This window comes from Platichthys flesus, chromosome 14 (assembly GCF_949316205.1).
Source record: "Platichthys flesus chromosome 14, fPlaFle2.1, whole genome shotgun sequence".
Lineage (NCBI taxonomy): Eukaryota > Metazoa > Chordata > Actinopteri > Pleuronectiformes > Pleuronectidae > Platichthys > Platichthys flesus.
The window spans coordinates 12,071,753-12,085,409 of record NC_084958.1 but is presented as its reverse complement, the minus strand read 5'-3'; the positions used below and the strand labels follow the sequence as shown (position 1 = coordinate 12,085,409).

The 13,657-nt window shown below is 45.4% G+C and overlaps 1 protein-coding gene across 1 annotated transcript in view; it reads left to right on the top strand.

The window, feature by feature from the left end:
- LOC133968963 (leucine-rich repeat and immunoglobulin-like domain-containing nogo receptor-interacting protein 3) overlaps positions 1-10,950 on the top strand; it is a 35,408-nt gene extending 24,458 nt beyond the window's left edge. Inside the window, exons 2-4 of the mRNA XM_062405238.1 lie at positions 1,143-1,752; positions 2,642-3,385; positions 3,590-10,950. Coding sequence (XP_062261222.1) covers positions 1,198-1,752; positions 2,642-3,385; positions 3,590-4,159 — 1,869 coding nt within the window. The 5' untranslated portion in view covers positions 1,143-1,197 and the 3' untranslated portion in view covers positions 4,160-10,950. The remainder of the gene's footprint in view (positions 1-1,142; positions 1,753-2,641; positions 3,386-3,589) is intronic.
- Positions 10,951-13,657: the final 2,707 nt, after the last annotated feature.

The following is a 13,657-nucleotide window of genomic DNA, read 5'->3' as shown; positions in this document are numbered from 1 at the left end:
GAATCTAACTTGCCATAATGAGAGTTGCGGCGAAGCCCAGAGCAAAGAGAGGAGCCTGCAACTTTTGGCTCTTTTAACTGTGAGACTCTGAACGCTTCCCATTAAACTCAGACCAGCCAATATATAATTCATCTCTTTGGCTCCTCCTCCTTCCACTGCCAGCTTAAGAGTGCATATTAACATGATACTCCCAGCTGAAGATGATAGATCCTCTCTCATTTCCAAATTCATTCGAAAAACAAACAACCAAGTGTGGAGTTTAGCTTCTGGGATTTCCGGTAAGCAGTTTGTTGGAACCCCACCAACAAACCCACGTCATTCCACGACTTCTTATCAAGTGTTCCTATAGCCTTTGCTTCAAACTGGACAGACACCGAGTTGTGTTCCAGATCCGATGCCATGTGCCCCCCCACCGCCTGTGAGTTGAACACAGTGTGTGGGAGAGATGACAGGTTGCCTGAAGGAACGTTAAAGCTTGAGTGATTCATCTCATCTTCGTGCGAGAAGGACCAAAAAGGACTTTTAATTCATGCCCAGCAAAATGCCAAGTCCCCCGCAACACACGCATCAACACGTACCTGATCAATCACGTAATATATGACTTAGGCACCAGTCACTCAAACACCTTTTCCTCCTCACATTTCATCGGCACGGCGCACGCAGATCTGTGGCATAATAATGAGAGCCAGGCAGCTCCGTCTGTGTTTGTGCGTGGTGATAATAAATTCATTGTGTTTGTCAAAATGGAGCAGACGGTCTCAGTGCTGCATAGAGAGCAGAGGAGATGCAACATTCATGAATTCAGCTGAAGTAAGAAGTTCCCAGTGTCCCAGTTCTCCGACTGGAACCACAGATGAATTAGTGAAAAGACAAATTATCTTAAATATCGTAAACGGATCAGTTCCTCTTACGGGCCCTTGTAAGTGGTATTTTTGGATGTTGTGTCATGACAGCTTTAGGCACAATATTACTTAATCTGCAGGACCGATAATTTACCGCCATGTTGATGTAATCTTTATGAGCCTGCAGATGATGGATGATAGGATCCATCTCTCTCTTTCACATCCTCTTCCTGTTGATACTCACACTTCTCTTTTCTTTTCTGTTTCTCTCCTCGCTGCTTCCCCCCCCTCGTCCTGCAGGTGTATGGTGTACTGACCCTGCCTGCCAGAGGCGAGGAGTCAGAGGACCAGGGCCATGATTGGCTCCCCTGGCCCTGGTGGGCGTGCCTTAGTGACATGGCCGAGGGTGTGGCGGCGGGTGCTGGCTGTTTCTCTGGTCGCCTTGATAAACTTGATGCTAGCAGGAAGTAGCCAGGCCTGTCCACCACGGTGCGAGTGCTCGGCTCAGCTGAGGTCGGTGTCGTGCCAACGGCGGCGGCTCACCAACATCCCAGAGGGCATTCCCACCGAGACACAGCTCCTGGACCTCAGCAAGAACCGGCTCCACTGGGTGCATGCAGGCGACCTGGCCCCTTACCCACGGCTGGAGGAAGTGGATCTCAGCGAGAACCTCATTGCCACATTAGAGCCCAACGCCTTCGCCAGCCTCCCCAGTCTTAAAGTGCTGAAGTTGAGGGGAAACCAGCTGAAGCTAGTGCCCATGGGGGCCTTCGCCAAGCTGGGCAATCTGACCAGCCTGGACCTGAGCGAGAACAAGATGGTGATTTTACTGGACTACACCTTCCAGGATCTGAGAAATCTGAAACATCTGGAGGTTGGAGACAACGACCTGGTTTACATATCCCACAAGGTAAGCGCTGCAGCATCCTGTCAGTCAGTAGGTGACGTTGACTTTATTACAGAAGATTTCTCCTTGCATTCCAGAGGATCAGACTATCATACTAATAGCAGTAGAATATATTCTGCTGTTAAATAGACAGCAGTACCAAGCAGCTATTTACCCACTGTAGTATCTGTAGCAATGGTTTCACCCAGGAATAAAAAGTATATTTCAACATATTGGGAAATTCACCTTCTTAATGCTGAATTATTTAACAAAAGACCATTATGTGTTAATCATGAAAAAGGGAAAACAAATCATATTTAATCAATAAGTAAACAAACACGTCCAGTGTTTCTGTGGAAACAAGGATTGAGCATTTTGAATTCCAGAGCTCTCACAGTAATTATGGCTCCACAAACTCCTACGATTTATAATGTGTATTATACAAGAGATGTACTCACTCATATCATGGTAATGGACCTTTAGTTTCAGTCAGTAGTTGGGTGTAAACACCTTCCTCCTTAAGATTAACATTGGTATTTAGGCGGCTCCGTTTTCAGTGTCTAAACCAAAGCAACAGGTGTGAAAGGTACAAACAAACCAGACGTCTCGGTCTGGATCAAACTGAACAATCGTTTGGTTTGTTTTCACTGTGAAAATGTTTTATTCGGATTGTTCGGACATATTGCAGGAAGTTAAGACAGATATAAAAAATAAATAGAGGAAGAAAAAGAAGGTCACCGTCAGATGCACGCCCACCTACAGACCAATAAATGTCAAGCATAGGTAGATGCAGCACATGTTGACGTAATGGAACCAAAATTAAGGTAACTAGGTAAGGACCTTGATTTGAATCATGGTCCAGACGTTCAGGTGTGAAAACATCCTCCACTCCTCTGCCCTCTGTATCTTCCAGGCTTTCTCAGGGCTGCTGGGGCTGGAGGATCTCACAATTGAGCGCTGCAACCTGACGTCCATCTCCGGTCAGACACTGTCCTATCTCCGCAGCCTGGTCACTCTTCGCCTCCACCACCTCAGCATCACTGCCCTGGAGGACCAGAACTTCCGCAAGCTCTCCAACCTGCGGGATCTGGACATCGATCACTGGCCGTACCTGGAATACATCTCTCCTCTAAGTTTCCAGGGTTTGGACCTCCACCGGCTCTCCATCACCAACACCAACATCACCTCTGTCCCCTCCGCCTCCTTCAAGAACCTGATGCACCTCACCCACCTCAACCTGTCCTACAACCCCATCCCCTCACTAGAGCCCTGGGCCTTCAAGGACCTTCTGAGGCTGAAGGAGCTCATCATGGTAAGCACAGGGTTGGTGACAGTGGAGCCCCATGCCTTTGGAGGCCTCCGACAGATCCGGGTCCTCAACTTCTCTTCCAACGACCTGCATACCCTGGAGGAGGGCTCCTTCCACTCTGTCAACAGTCTGGAGACCCTCAGAGTGGATGGGAACCCCCTGATGTGTGACTGCCGTCTGTTGTGGATCCTGCAAAGACGCAAGACCCTCAACTTTGACGGCAGAGTGCCGGTGTGTGCGGGGCCGGTGGAGGTGCAAGGGGTTAGCCTCAGCACCTTCACCGATTCTGCACTCTTCGATCACTTTACATGCCAGAAACCTAAGATTCGCAACCGTAAGATGCAGCAGGTAACGAAGATGATTACATTCACGTTTAATACTTGACAAAACAAATCTATAAATGTTTATAGTTGTGATAACTGAGGTTAAGTTTATATCTTCTACAAGCACGGAAAGTTTTCAAAACGTATCATCATGTGTACATATTCTTCTGTATTTTCGGACTCTCCAACATTTATGAGTCCATGCGCTCCTTTTCTCCACCTCCCGCAGGTAACGGCTCGTGAAGGCCAGCCTGTGAGCTTCCTGTGTCGAGCCGAAGGAGAACCTGCACCTGCTATTGTCTGGATTTCCCCACAGCGCAGACGGATCACAGCTAAGAGCTCAGGGCGTATCACTGTCCTCCCAAGTGGCACCCTGGAGATCCGCTACGCCCAACTCACTGACAGCGGAACCTACATCTGCATTGCCAGCAACGCCGGTGGCAATGACACCTACTTCGCTACGCTCACAGTGCGTGGCCAGCCGCTGGACGCCGCCTCAGCCTTCTTCCTCAACCGCTCGCTGTACAGCGGTGAGTTCTTGAACGACACAAATCTGAACAACACACGGGTGTTCCTCAAATTCACCTTGGACCTGACCACCATCTTGGTCTCCACCGCGATGGGTTGCATCACCTTTCTGGGGGTGGTCCTCTTCTGTTTCCTGCTGTTGTTCGTGTGGAGCCGGGGACGCGGCCAACGCAAGAACAACTTCACAGTGGAGTACTCTTTCCGGAAATCTGAACCCGCCACCGGGCCCACCGCGGGAGGGACGAGGAAATTCAACATGAAAATGATATGAAACCACGCAGCCAGGGGTCCTTCGGGGGAGGCATGAGCACGTCCCAAAAACGTGTTTGACACACGCAAACGCACACAGCCACTGACTCGCAAAGAAGTTTAAAAGCACAATCCAACTTCCCGTCCATGGCTCCATTCAAAATTTGAGTGCCATAAAAACCGGAGCCATGAAGTGATTTGGTTTGATCCGTGAGTGAAAACAAAATGATCCTGATCTCCCTGTCTCGCTGTGGTTTTATTCAGCATGTGGTGAGAAACATGTTTGAGTGGTACTGTAAGGAAATGTAGTGTTGAAAGGTTTGAAAGAGCTGCTTGTTGTCCATGCTTGATAAGAATATTAACATTAAGCATTATAAGAGATAGGTCGTGAATTGGTTTGATTACTGAACTGTGGAAAAGTGGTAGTCCTGTCTTTCAGTTATATTAATGAGAAAATAAAAAAGCTATTATTTTGAATCAAACATTTTCTCTATTGTGTTGTGTGCAAATTGTAGTGTGATGCACGGAGACCTGGTTACCATCCACAGGTAGAATTTGTCACAATGCTCTTGTTAAGAGTCGTGCATGTAGAGTTACATTCGAGAGTTAAGTTGTAAATTGATATTGCTAAACAAAACACATGGTTTTTATATAAATTCAGTCGAACAACCAGCTTTATCGATTCTGACCACATCTGAGCCGTGAGGAGGATTATATTGGGTGAACCCCTTAATTAACATTATCATGTGTCAATAGTTTCATTGAACACAGGCTCAGGGGATGTAGACAATTATCTGAGTGTAATATCTTGTAAGAAGGAATGGATTAGGATCATTCACCTAAATGACAATCTGTCCAAAAAAAATCCTTGTCTTTGCGAGATTATTCAACAACATTTGCTGTGTGAGTTTGGGACGAGCGCACGAGCCGTGAGCTGCTGTGGCTGCCCGTGGCACGGAGGGCTTGGTAAGGAAGTCAAGTCCGACGTGCACGGGCTGCCACAGTAGCCATAGCAACCAATACAATAGAGAGCAAGGGGGGGGACAGGGCATGGTGGCCATCGGAGGGTTGCTCGGTGGAAAGGGGGAGGGAAGAAAAAGGAGTCAGCGTGACCTCTGCTTCCCCTCCCTTAGATCACAAGCCCCGACCGTGCTCTTTCATCAACAGGAGAGGGACGACCCACCGGCCTCCGCTCCCCTGTCCCTGCCCTCTGCTGTGTTGGTGGGCATCTGACCTTCCCAGTGCTGCCAGGGGGGAGCAGCCTGGAGAGTCGGGTCACACTCAGAGGCAGATAGAGGACACACAGCAACACTACGGAGGTGTTCACCTACACACTCGTCAAGGCAGTGGAACCCACACATAGCAACACATGCATAGCACCTTTTCTCAGGAAAAGTGAACTAACTAGCCAACAGAGCGTGTGTGACAACACATGCTGTGTTAAAGTACAACATTCCAGCAATACTGTTTGTAGAGCCATGAAGCCAAATCCGAGAGAACTGAGGTAAATCTGTGAGTGAAGAAACAAAGCCATAGAGTCTGTATGTTTATTTTTATACTAGTGTGTGTATGATTTAGTTATATGAAATAATATTATTGCCACTGCCATCTTACAAGCTGTCGCGATGATCAAAAGGACATCTGCTGTCACCGGGCCTGCGCAGCGTTGTACCTCGCCACACACACGCTCACACAAAACCAACACAAAGGTTAGTTGCATTGGAGGGAACAACAATCACCGTCGCACATGAATAAACATACAAATTGACAACACGCCGTAGCCCCATCTCCGAGTGTGCCGCCAACTGATCTCTGCCTGCCTCTGAGACGGCAAATGCGCAAATGTCTCTGCCCCCCTAGCCCAGTGCATTCCCCCCTCCTCACCCCCACCCCTAAACCCCCAACCACCACACACCCCCACTGGGTCCTCCTTTGGGAGGGGTCCCTGGCTGGAGATCGAGGATTCAAATGTAAATGAAATCGTGTTAACCCTACCCACGCCATGTGCATCGTATAGTGGAGACTAGTACTGTGGTTTTAAAACGCAACAACAACAAAATGAAAAAAAAGATTCTTTGAACTGTTCCTTTGTTTCCTGTTTGTCCTCGGATTTTGATTTGCCTCAGTTGTTGCACTCTGTGACCTTCTGGCTGTCGACCCCTTTAAGGCTCCTTGTCCTCCGTGAGGCACCGTTCTGTTCTCAAGACCAAATCATTTGAGTCCACTTGACCCCAAGATCAACTGAAACTAGGAAGACCGATATCGAGATCAAGAAACATCCCAAAGACGTTTCCCAGCTCGTCTTTAGTCGGTTATTTCCTATGTTTAACGGTGCCACTAGTTTAAAGTCACTTGAGAGCTTCTCAGGAGCTAGGGAAGGATTTCCCACACTAAGCTTATTATTTGTTTAGACTGAAGATTAAGACAAACCTTACTTCACCTGGCACATAAGGCTTTTGCACACTAGATGCATTTTTGTCTCACGATTAATTTACACATGATAAGCAAACCTGTCACTGCAACCTTTTAAATCCGTGAGACTATTTCGCTAAGCTATTTTCTCCTACACACATCCGACCAATCAGAATGCATATTTCCTGATTATGTCACAATTTGAAGGAGTAACAGTACTCCTCTGATTTATTTAATATGTTTGTCTTTAAAAGGATACTTACTTGTGAGTGACCCAACCACTTGAGCTGAATGAGCAGCTGAGACTGACAGGACCTTCTTCAAATCCTTCTTATCCAATACTTCAGATAAAACTACGGTGCCAGCTGCTGCAGCAGGTCTTTGATGTCCGACAGACATCCTGTAATCCGGACACCCTGAAAAAAAACCCAGGCGTAAACGCACCGGATTATCTTGATGATCCCTTTTATTTTTTAATTCTCATCATGCATTCGCTGACTTGCATTGCGGTTAATGTGAATTGACACGCGAGTCAAAATTCGCCTGCGCTATTTCCTGACATTTATCTGTCTTGCCGTTCATGTACAAAGGCCTTTAATCATTTAAGATGGATGTAAACTAGAGATTCAAAATTGCATTCCTCCAATTCTATAATGTATTTTAGATAACATTAAATGGCTAAATGGCAATAGAACAAAGACTCTTATATGTACATTAGTGATCCACTGATCTAAAGCACACGTCCAACACAGTTTAACCTGGTTGGGATTAATTTGGCCCATGTATAAATGAGCCTCAAATCTTAAAACTTTTTGCAAAATAGATCCTGCAAGCTCCATCTTTGTCCCTGGTGAAGAATGATGAAACCTCGACTTCTGTGTCAGGATGAATAACTGAAGACTCGTTAAAAATGCATGAGGCCAAATGAGAATAGATGAATACATTGGCCTGTTTTTTTTTTTTTTTTAAACATCGCTTTTGACTGTGTGACGAAGGCCGGTTGTTGGCTCGCCCGATGTTGAGAACAGGACGCTGCCCTCACAGACGTTTCCCCTCCCTGAGCCAACCCCCTGTTGTATGTTTCCATTCCCTGGTATTTCTCAGTGGAACGTAGGTTTAGAAGACAAATGAGAATGTCTGCAGTGATTGTTGATGGTGTTATTGTGTAGGCATCAATCACAAATGTAAGCATAGATGAGGGATGTGTTTCGTTTTATGATCTTGTCCTTCTCCCTCCCTTTTCTCCTCCCCTCTTTAATGTGTCCCGTCTTCTCTGCATTTCTTCCCGACCCCTCGTTGTCCCTGTTCACAGTAATAGGCTGGAGTATGGTTGTGTGGTAGTAGACACGTGTTCTGTGTGGTCGGTGAGTCGGTGTTGTCGTGCTATGATTTGTTGCTCCTAGGTGCCATCGAACATGGAGCATCGGTCGGATCGTAGGAGACAAAAGATGAAAGGGGTGACCCAGGTTCCTAAATGAAAAAAAGAAAAAAAAAAAGAATGAACATTGATTCCCATTTCACACCCTGCCCATTCCTACAGACCATTTGCGGAACTTACCCGCTCTGCACAGTGCCACTCTGGGACCTCTCTCTGGATATGAAAACCCATGGACTGTAAATGTATGTATTTTCTCTGCTGACATCTTGTCACTTTAACAGTCACGTGTAGAAAGGGGGTCTTCAGTTGGGTTTGTTGTGGGGCCTTTCACACTAACCTTTGGTCAGGGTTGGAAATGAGCACTTTTATAATTTGAAGCTCCACAAGTCCTTGCAAGTGAAAGGCACTCAGTTCCCTTCCTACTAAATGCTCCTGCTACTTAAATTATTTGTAAAGTTTTCCTGATTACGTTAGTCAAGCTCGAGCCTGATTCTTCTCCTGGGTTGTGATTCTTGAGAAAGTAGGCTGAGCATCCCCCTGCTACCTCCTGTGGTTCGACCTTGCCTCGGGTTGGTGTAGCGTAGTCTAGACGCCCCATATACAGCAGCAGTAGTACTATTAGGGATGCCTTCCACGGGGGGGGGGACGCCTCAGATATATGCAGACCAAAATAAAATAAACCCTCAGACGCTGACAACCATGGCGTCCTAACCAGCCAAACATGTATGATTCAATAGTTTTTTAAAGCTTAAATTTTAAGGGGGCTTTGTAAAAATGCCAGCCTCCCCCTTAAGAAGGCGTCTCGGCAGCCTTCTGTCATTCCTGACTCCATATTGGCCCTAAATGAATCCATCTCTTACTCCAGATCCTACAGCTGCTGTTTTGATTGGATTAGACTTGAGATGAGCTGAGAGGAGCAGTAATGGGATGACGGAGGAGTGAGCTCAGCTGACTGGGTGATTACTCGGCTTATTATCTCAGCTCTTTAACATCTGTTGAGTAGAATTATGTAAATACGACGTATGACCCGACATGTAGCGGAGCATTCTTGAAGGATTATTTTATTTAGCGCACCTTGGACAATGACCGCTCCATCTTAACCTTGACCAGAGCAAGTGCGAGTGCTCACCCCCCCTCCCCCTTTCTACGTGGCAATACTGACCCCCAGTGGTCAAAGGGAGCAACGGCGAAAACTTGGGACCATACTGTTGCAGCTGCTGCTGTACCAGTATTGCATGTGGAAGGAAAATAAACCAACAGCTCTGGGTCTCATACAGTGAAACACTTAAGAGAGCAAATTGACTGTTAGTTTCACGGGTCAGTGTTTCGCTGATTGTGTTACAGCCATAACGTGATGATCTCCACTGCGCTCTGGGTGTCTCGGAGCAATGCCTTGCTCTTGGGGTGCCTGTTTGGGCAGAGGCATTATCGGGACAGGCCTCCCACTCTGGTCAAGAGCAACAAACCTGGCCTGGTTCTAGACAGATTCTTGACAAATGACCCTGCCCCCCCCCCCCCCCCATCCTTGACTCAAATATCAGTGCATCATTGTTTCTCTGTACAGGACCGAGGGCTGGACGCCAACTGATCGGTTCTTTCTCTCTCGTGGTCTTCGCAGGTTTAATCTATGCATGCCTTTTGTAAACAGTGATTGGTCGTGCCAAACTCTCACCTCTCACTTGTACGGAGAGCAATGGGGGCCATTGTCACTGGCCATGGGACTGGTGGAATAAAGAGCATGAGGCCATCCAAATGTGTTGCACCTGCGTTTACGGATACGGTAAAATAGCATTCATCTCACAAGAGAAACTTTATCCTTTCTTCACTTGGGATGATTGAACAGAGTCACACACACACACACACACACACACACACACACACACATACACATACACATACACAAACAGAGGATCCGTTCAAATGTGTAAACTGTAGATAAAGCGATTGATATCCCAAGCAGGAAGGTGGGACTGATCAATGCAGTATGGGGGATAGGATTATTAATGGCATACTTACATTGATCTATCTTGAACCCTCATCAATGACCCAGAATCCATCTGGAGTAGGAGGAGGTGTACAGAGCTCTCCCAGACCTGGTTGGCACTCATTCCTGGGTTTCCATTATACCGTTTCAAGACAATTTTCCTTCTTTAAGAACGAGATGGTGCCGGATTCCGACTTTATTCTCCAGGTCTGAGCCGACGTGACGCTCTCTCGCCTCCCCTACTCCTCAGAGAAAAGTGTCTTTGGTTTAGCTCTGTATTTGTTGGAGCCCTCTAATGGAAAATACTGAAGTGTATCTCTCAAATTCGGATGGGGTCAACTTATCCTCCCCCCTCTCTCTCTCTCTCTCTCTCTCTCTCTCTCCCTCTCTCTCTCTCTCTCTCTCTCGCCCTCTCTCTCTAACAGCCTGGCACCGACCTCGTTATAAATTTCAGAAAATGTTTCATTGATTACTTTATTTTTGCATATTTTAAGCGTCCATTAGTGACTTCTGAAACCTAGGAATGGGTGCTGAGCGCTCCAATTAAATACAGAGCTAATATATGCAGAAAAGTTGTACATTTCACAATAGTGACTATTAAAGGACAAGAAACAAATTTGGATTCTCCTCCTCTCTGGCGTCACGGACATCTCACTACACCTCAGTTGTCACATTTCTATTCTGGATGTGTTGATCCTTGGATGGGAAGAAACAGAAACTGTACATATTAGGTATATTAGCCATATCACGTCATCCAATCTGTAGACCTCTTTGCCATGTCTGACAGAGGAAAATGACTGTTGAACTGTAAATAGTGTAGGTATAGAAATATATAGGATTTAACATGCTGCTTCTTTTCTCCAGGGATCACCCACATTGTGCTCAGTCCCATGGCTGCTTGGTCTCAAAGGGAAGTAGATGACAATAATGTACTTGTCTATAAAAGACACACACAAGTTCTTTTTTTTATTTCAATGTATGTTTTATATACCGTCTGTCTTGTAAATTAACTCCTTTTTCGTCATAAAAGCATGATGTGACTCTGTCAGCTGCGTCCTGTGTCCCTCTTTGTTATCGGCTTGTGTCACGTTTAAACCGAAGGGCTGAGGTTAAGAAAACACACACACGCACACACACACACACACACACACACACACACACATGCATACACGTTACACTACTTTAATTATTTTTAATGTTTGAGAATAAATGTGAACCTGAAAGTGATGAACATTAAAAACATATATATAGATATATGTAGATATAAATTATGTGTTCAATAGATACACGCTACATTTAAAGCTTTTTTCATAGGTAGTTTTTGATGTGGAACATACCACTTGTATGTGAAAGAGGTGGCTCATGTTGACAAAACCACACAGAAGTGTCCTCAGCTCTCAGGAGGTTTCAACATCTCTAGGGTCATTGGTTTAATAAGCAACATTCTCATTTAGGCAGCAGCAGGAAACAGTTTTCAACCAAAAAGCTGCATCACAGAGACAGATATCAATTATAGTTGGTGAACGTTTTGCAGCATTTAGCTGGAGACGTTTCCTTCAGAATTGGTGTTGACCAAGAACTAAAAGAGGAGTAAAGCCAAGTCCAGAAGAATGCTAGTGTTGTTCTTTAACTGCTGGATGTGTACATAAGTAACTATTTGTCTACAAATGTCTAAACAAGCCTTCAAGTGGACGACATGCCAGTGTTGTATTAACAGCTCATTTCCACTGCTGTCAAACAGACAAAAAATGTTGTCTATTTAACCTGACACATTGACCTCAACCCTTCATTACAGATTTATTTTAACATTGTTAAACCAAATGAGTGATAATAAATACAAATTTACGCAATTTTAATAACAAATTTAAAAGTCCATGGTGAAAATATAAAATCCATATGAGTTGATAAACATTTGTTTATGTTTCTGCTCAAAATGGAGCTGTGTGATGGACTTAAAGGGCAACCTGAAGCATTTAGTTTCCTTTAAAATAAATAAAATGTTTTCACCTGTTTGTTGGTTCGTCTGCATGTTTGTTTCCTACAAGATTACACTGAAATGACTGAATGACCATGAAACTTGGTGGGGGGGCAGTGTGTTTCTGGGAAGAGTAAATAAGGGGGGAATCCAGAAGTTGTGAGGTAGGAAATTTTCTACATTTTCAATGATTTCCCAGAGAATAATAAATTAATCTAGTGAACGTTCTTGCGCAAAAAGAATACTGATATCAATGAGTGTGTGAGATACTTAGTGCTACTAAGTATAGAAGTATATTTTCTATTTTGAACTACTAATCTTAGACCAAACAATGAAGCCCTTGACCAAAAGTACATATAGTCTTATGTTCATCATATGTTGTACAGATGTTCGCCACCAGATGGCAAAAGAGCACCACGGTAAGAGACCATTAGACAGAAAATGAAAGGCCAGTCAGCCAATTGCCTGTTTTTTTATTTGCTTTAGTCAAAACACACAATTTACCCATACTGGTTTTCACTTAGTGGATTACTTGTCCCATGACTTGATTCTAACTCCACAGGCTGAGGGCAGAGCTGGAAGATGCACTGTATCTCTGAGACGAACGTCAGAAGAAAGGCTCTGTGGTGTGTGTGTGTGTGTGTTTGTGTGTGTGTGTCTGTGTCTGTGTGGATGTGTGTATGTGTCTTTGTGTGTGTGTGTGCATGTGTGTGTGAATGTGTGCGTGCTTGTGCAGGCATTTGATCAAAATCTTCGATTAGTTATCCACTTAACAAGCCAGACCCCCCACCAACACCTCCCTCATAGCCGGGGGAGGGTCCTGTGTGCCTTGGCCCCCACTGTAGAGGTCATTCTGAAGAGGTTAAAGGTGACCACACACACACACATACACACCGATCCATCTGAGAGCCGTCCTTCCGCCGTTCTTCCCATCTCTCCTGTGCAGCCAGCTTCTCTGCCCTCCTCCATCGCTCTCTTTCTCTCTCCCTCCATTTTTCCCCACTCTGTCTCTGCTCAATATGAAATTGATTGTCTTCTACCATCACAAAGACACTTGGTTCTGATTGATTGATTGGTAAGGAAAGAGGAAGAGAACATCGACACAGGGGCTTCCAGAGCTATGTGGTCTGTCTGAAGGGGGGGGGGGGGGGGGGGAGCAAATGATCCCATTTTGATGCAGTGGAAGAAACCGTATTTCCGCTGCCCGGCTGTCTGTTTGTTTAGCCTCCTGAAGCAGACAAACACCCGGGCCGATCGAAATCAGATTGGAGCCGAAACACGGGAACAAAACAGGGAAACTCAAACACAGAGTCACGCTCACACTTATGTGATGAAACAAGCGGTAAATACAGATACAGACGGTGGAAGTGTGAAGAGGGGGTTACAAATGGGGGGGGGGGGGGGGGGCGCAGGAGACACAGTGATGAAGCTGATACACATACAAATACACATTTTTATACAACTACACAAAAAGCACATAAAAGACAACAGAGGTAAAACAGAATGTAAAGATCATTTGGAAACCCAAACCAGTAGATTTCTCCCTGTTTCTCCCCCTCTCCTCCACCTGTAGAGGTACAGTTCATCCTGCAGTTTACATACACTTATATAGAATCCATGCATAAAAGAATTGCTCATCACACCCCTAATAACAGAGGTGCTTCGGCTGGATCTCTTTTTTTAATATGGGAAATCACTTTAACACACAAAGGAGACAATCTTCCAACACAAAAGAAGCCAAAAAGTGGTGCAAAACAGAAAGGAGAGTGTC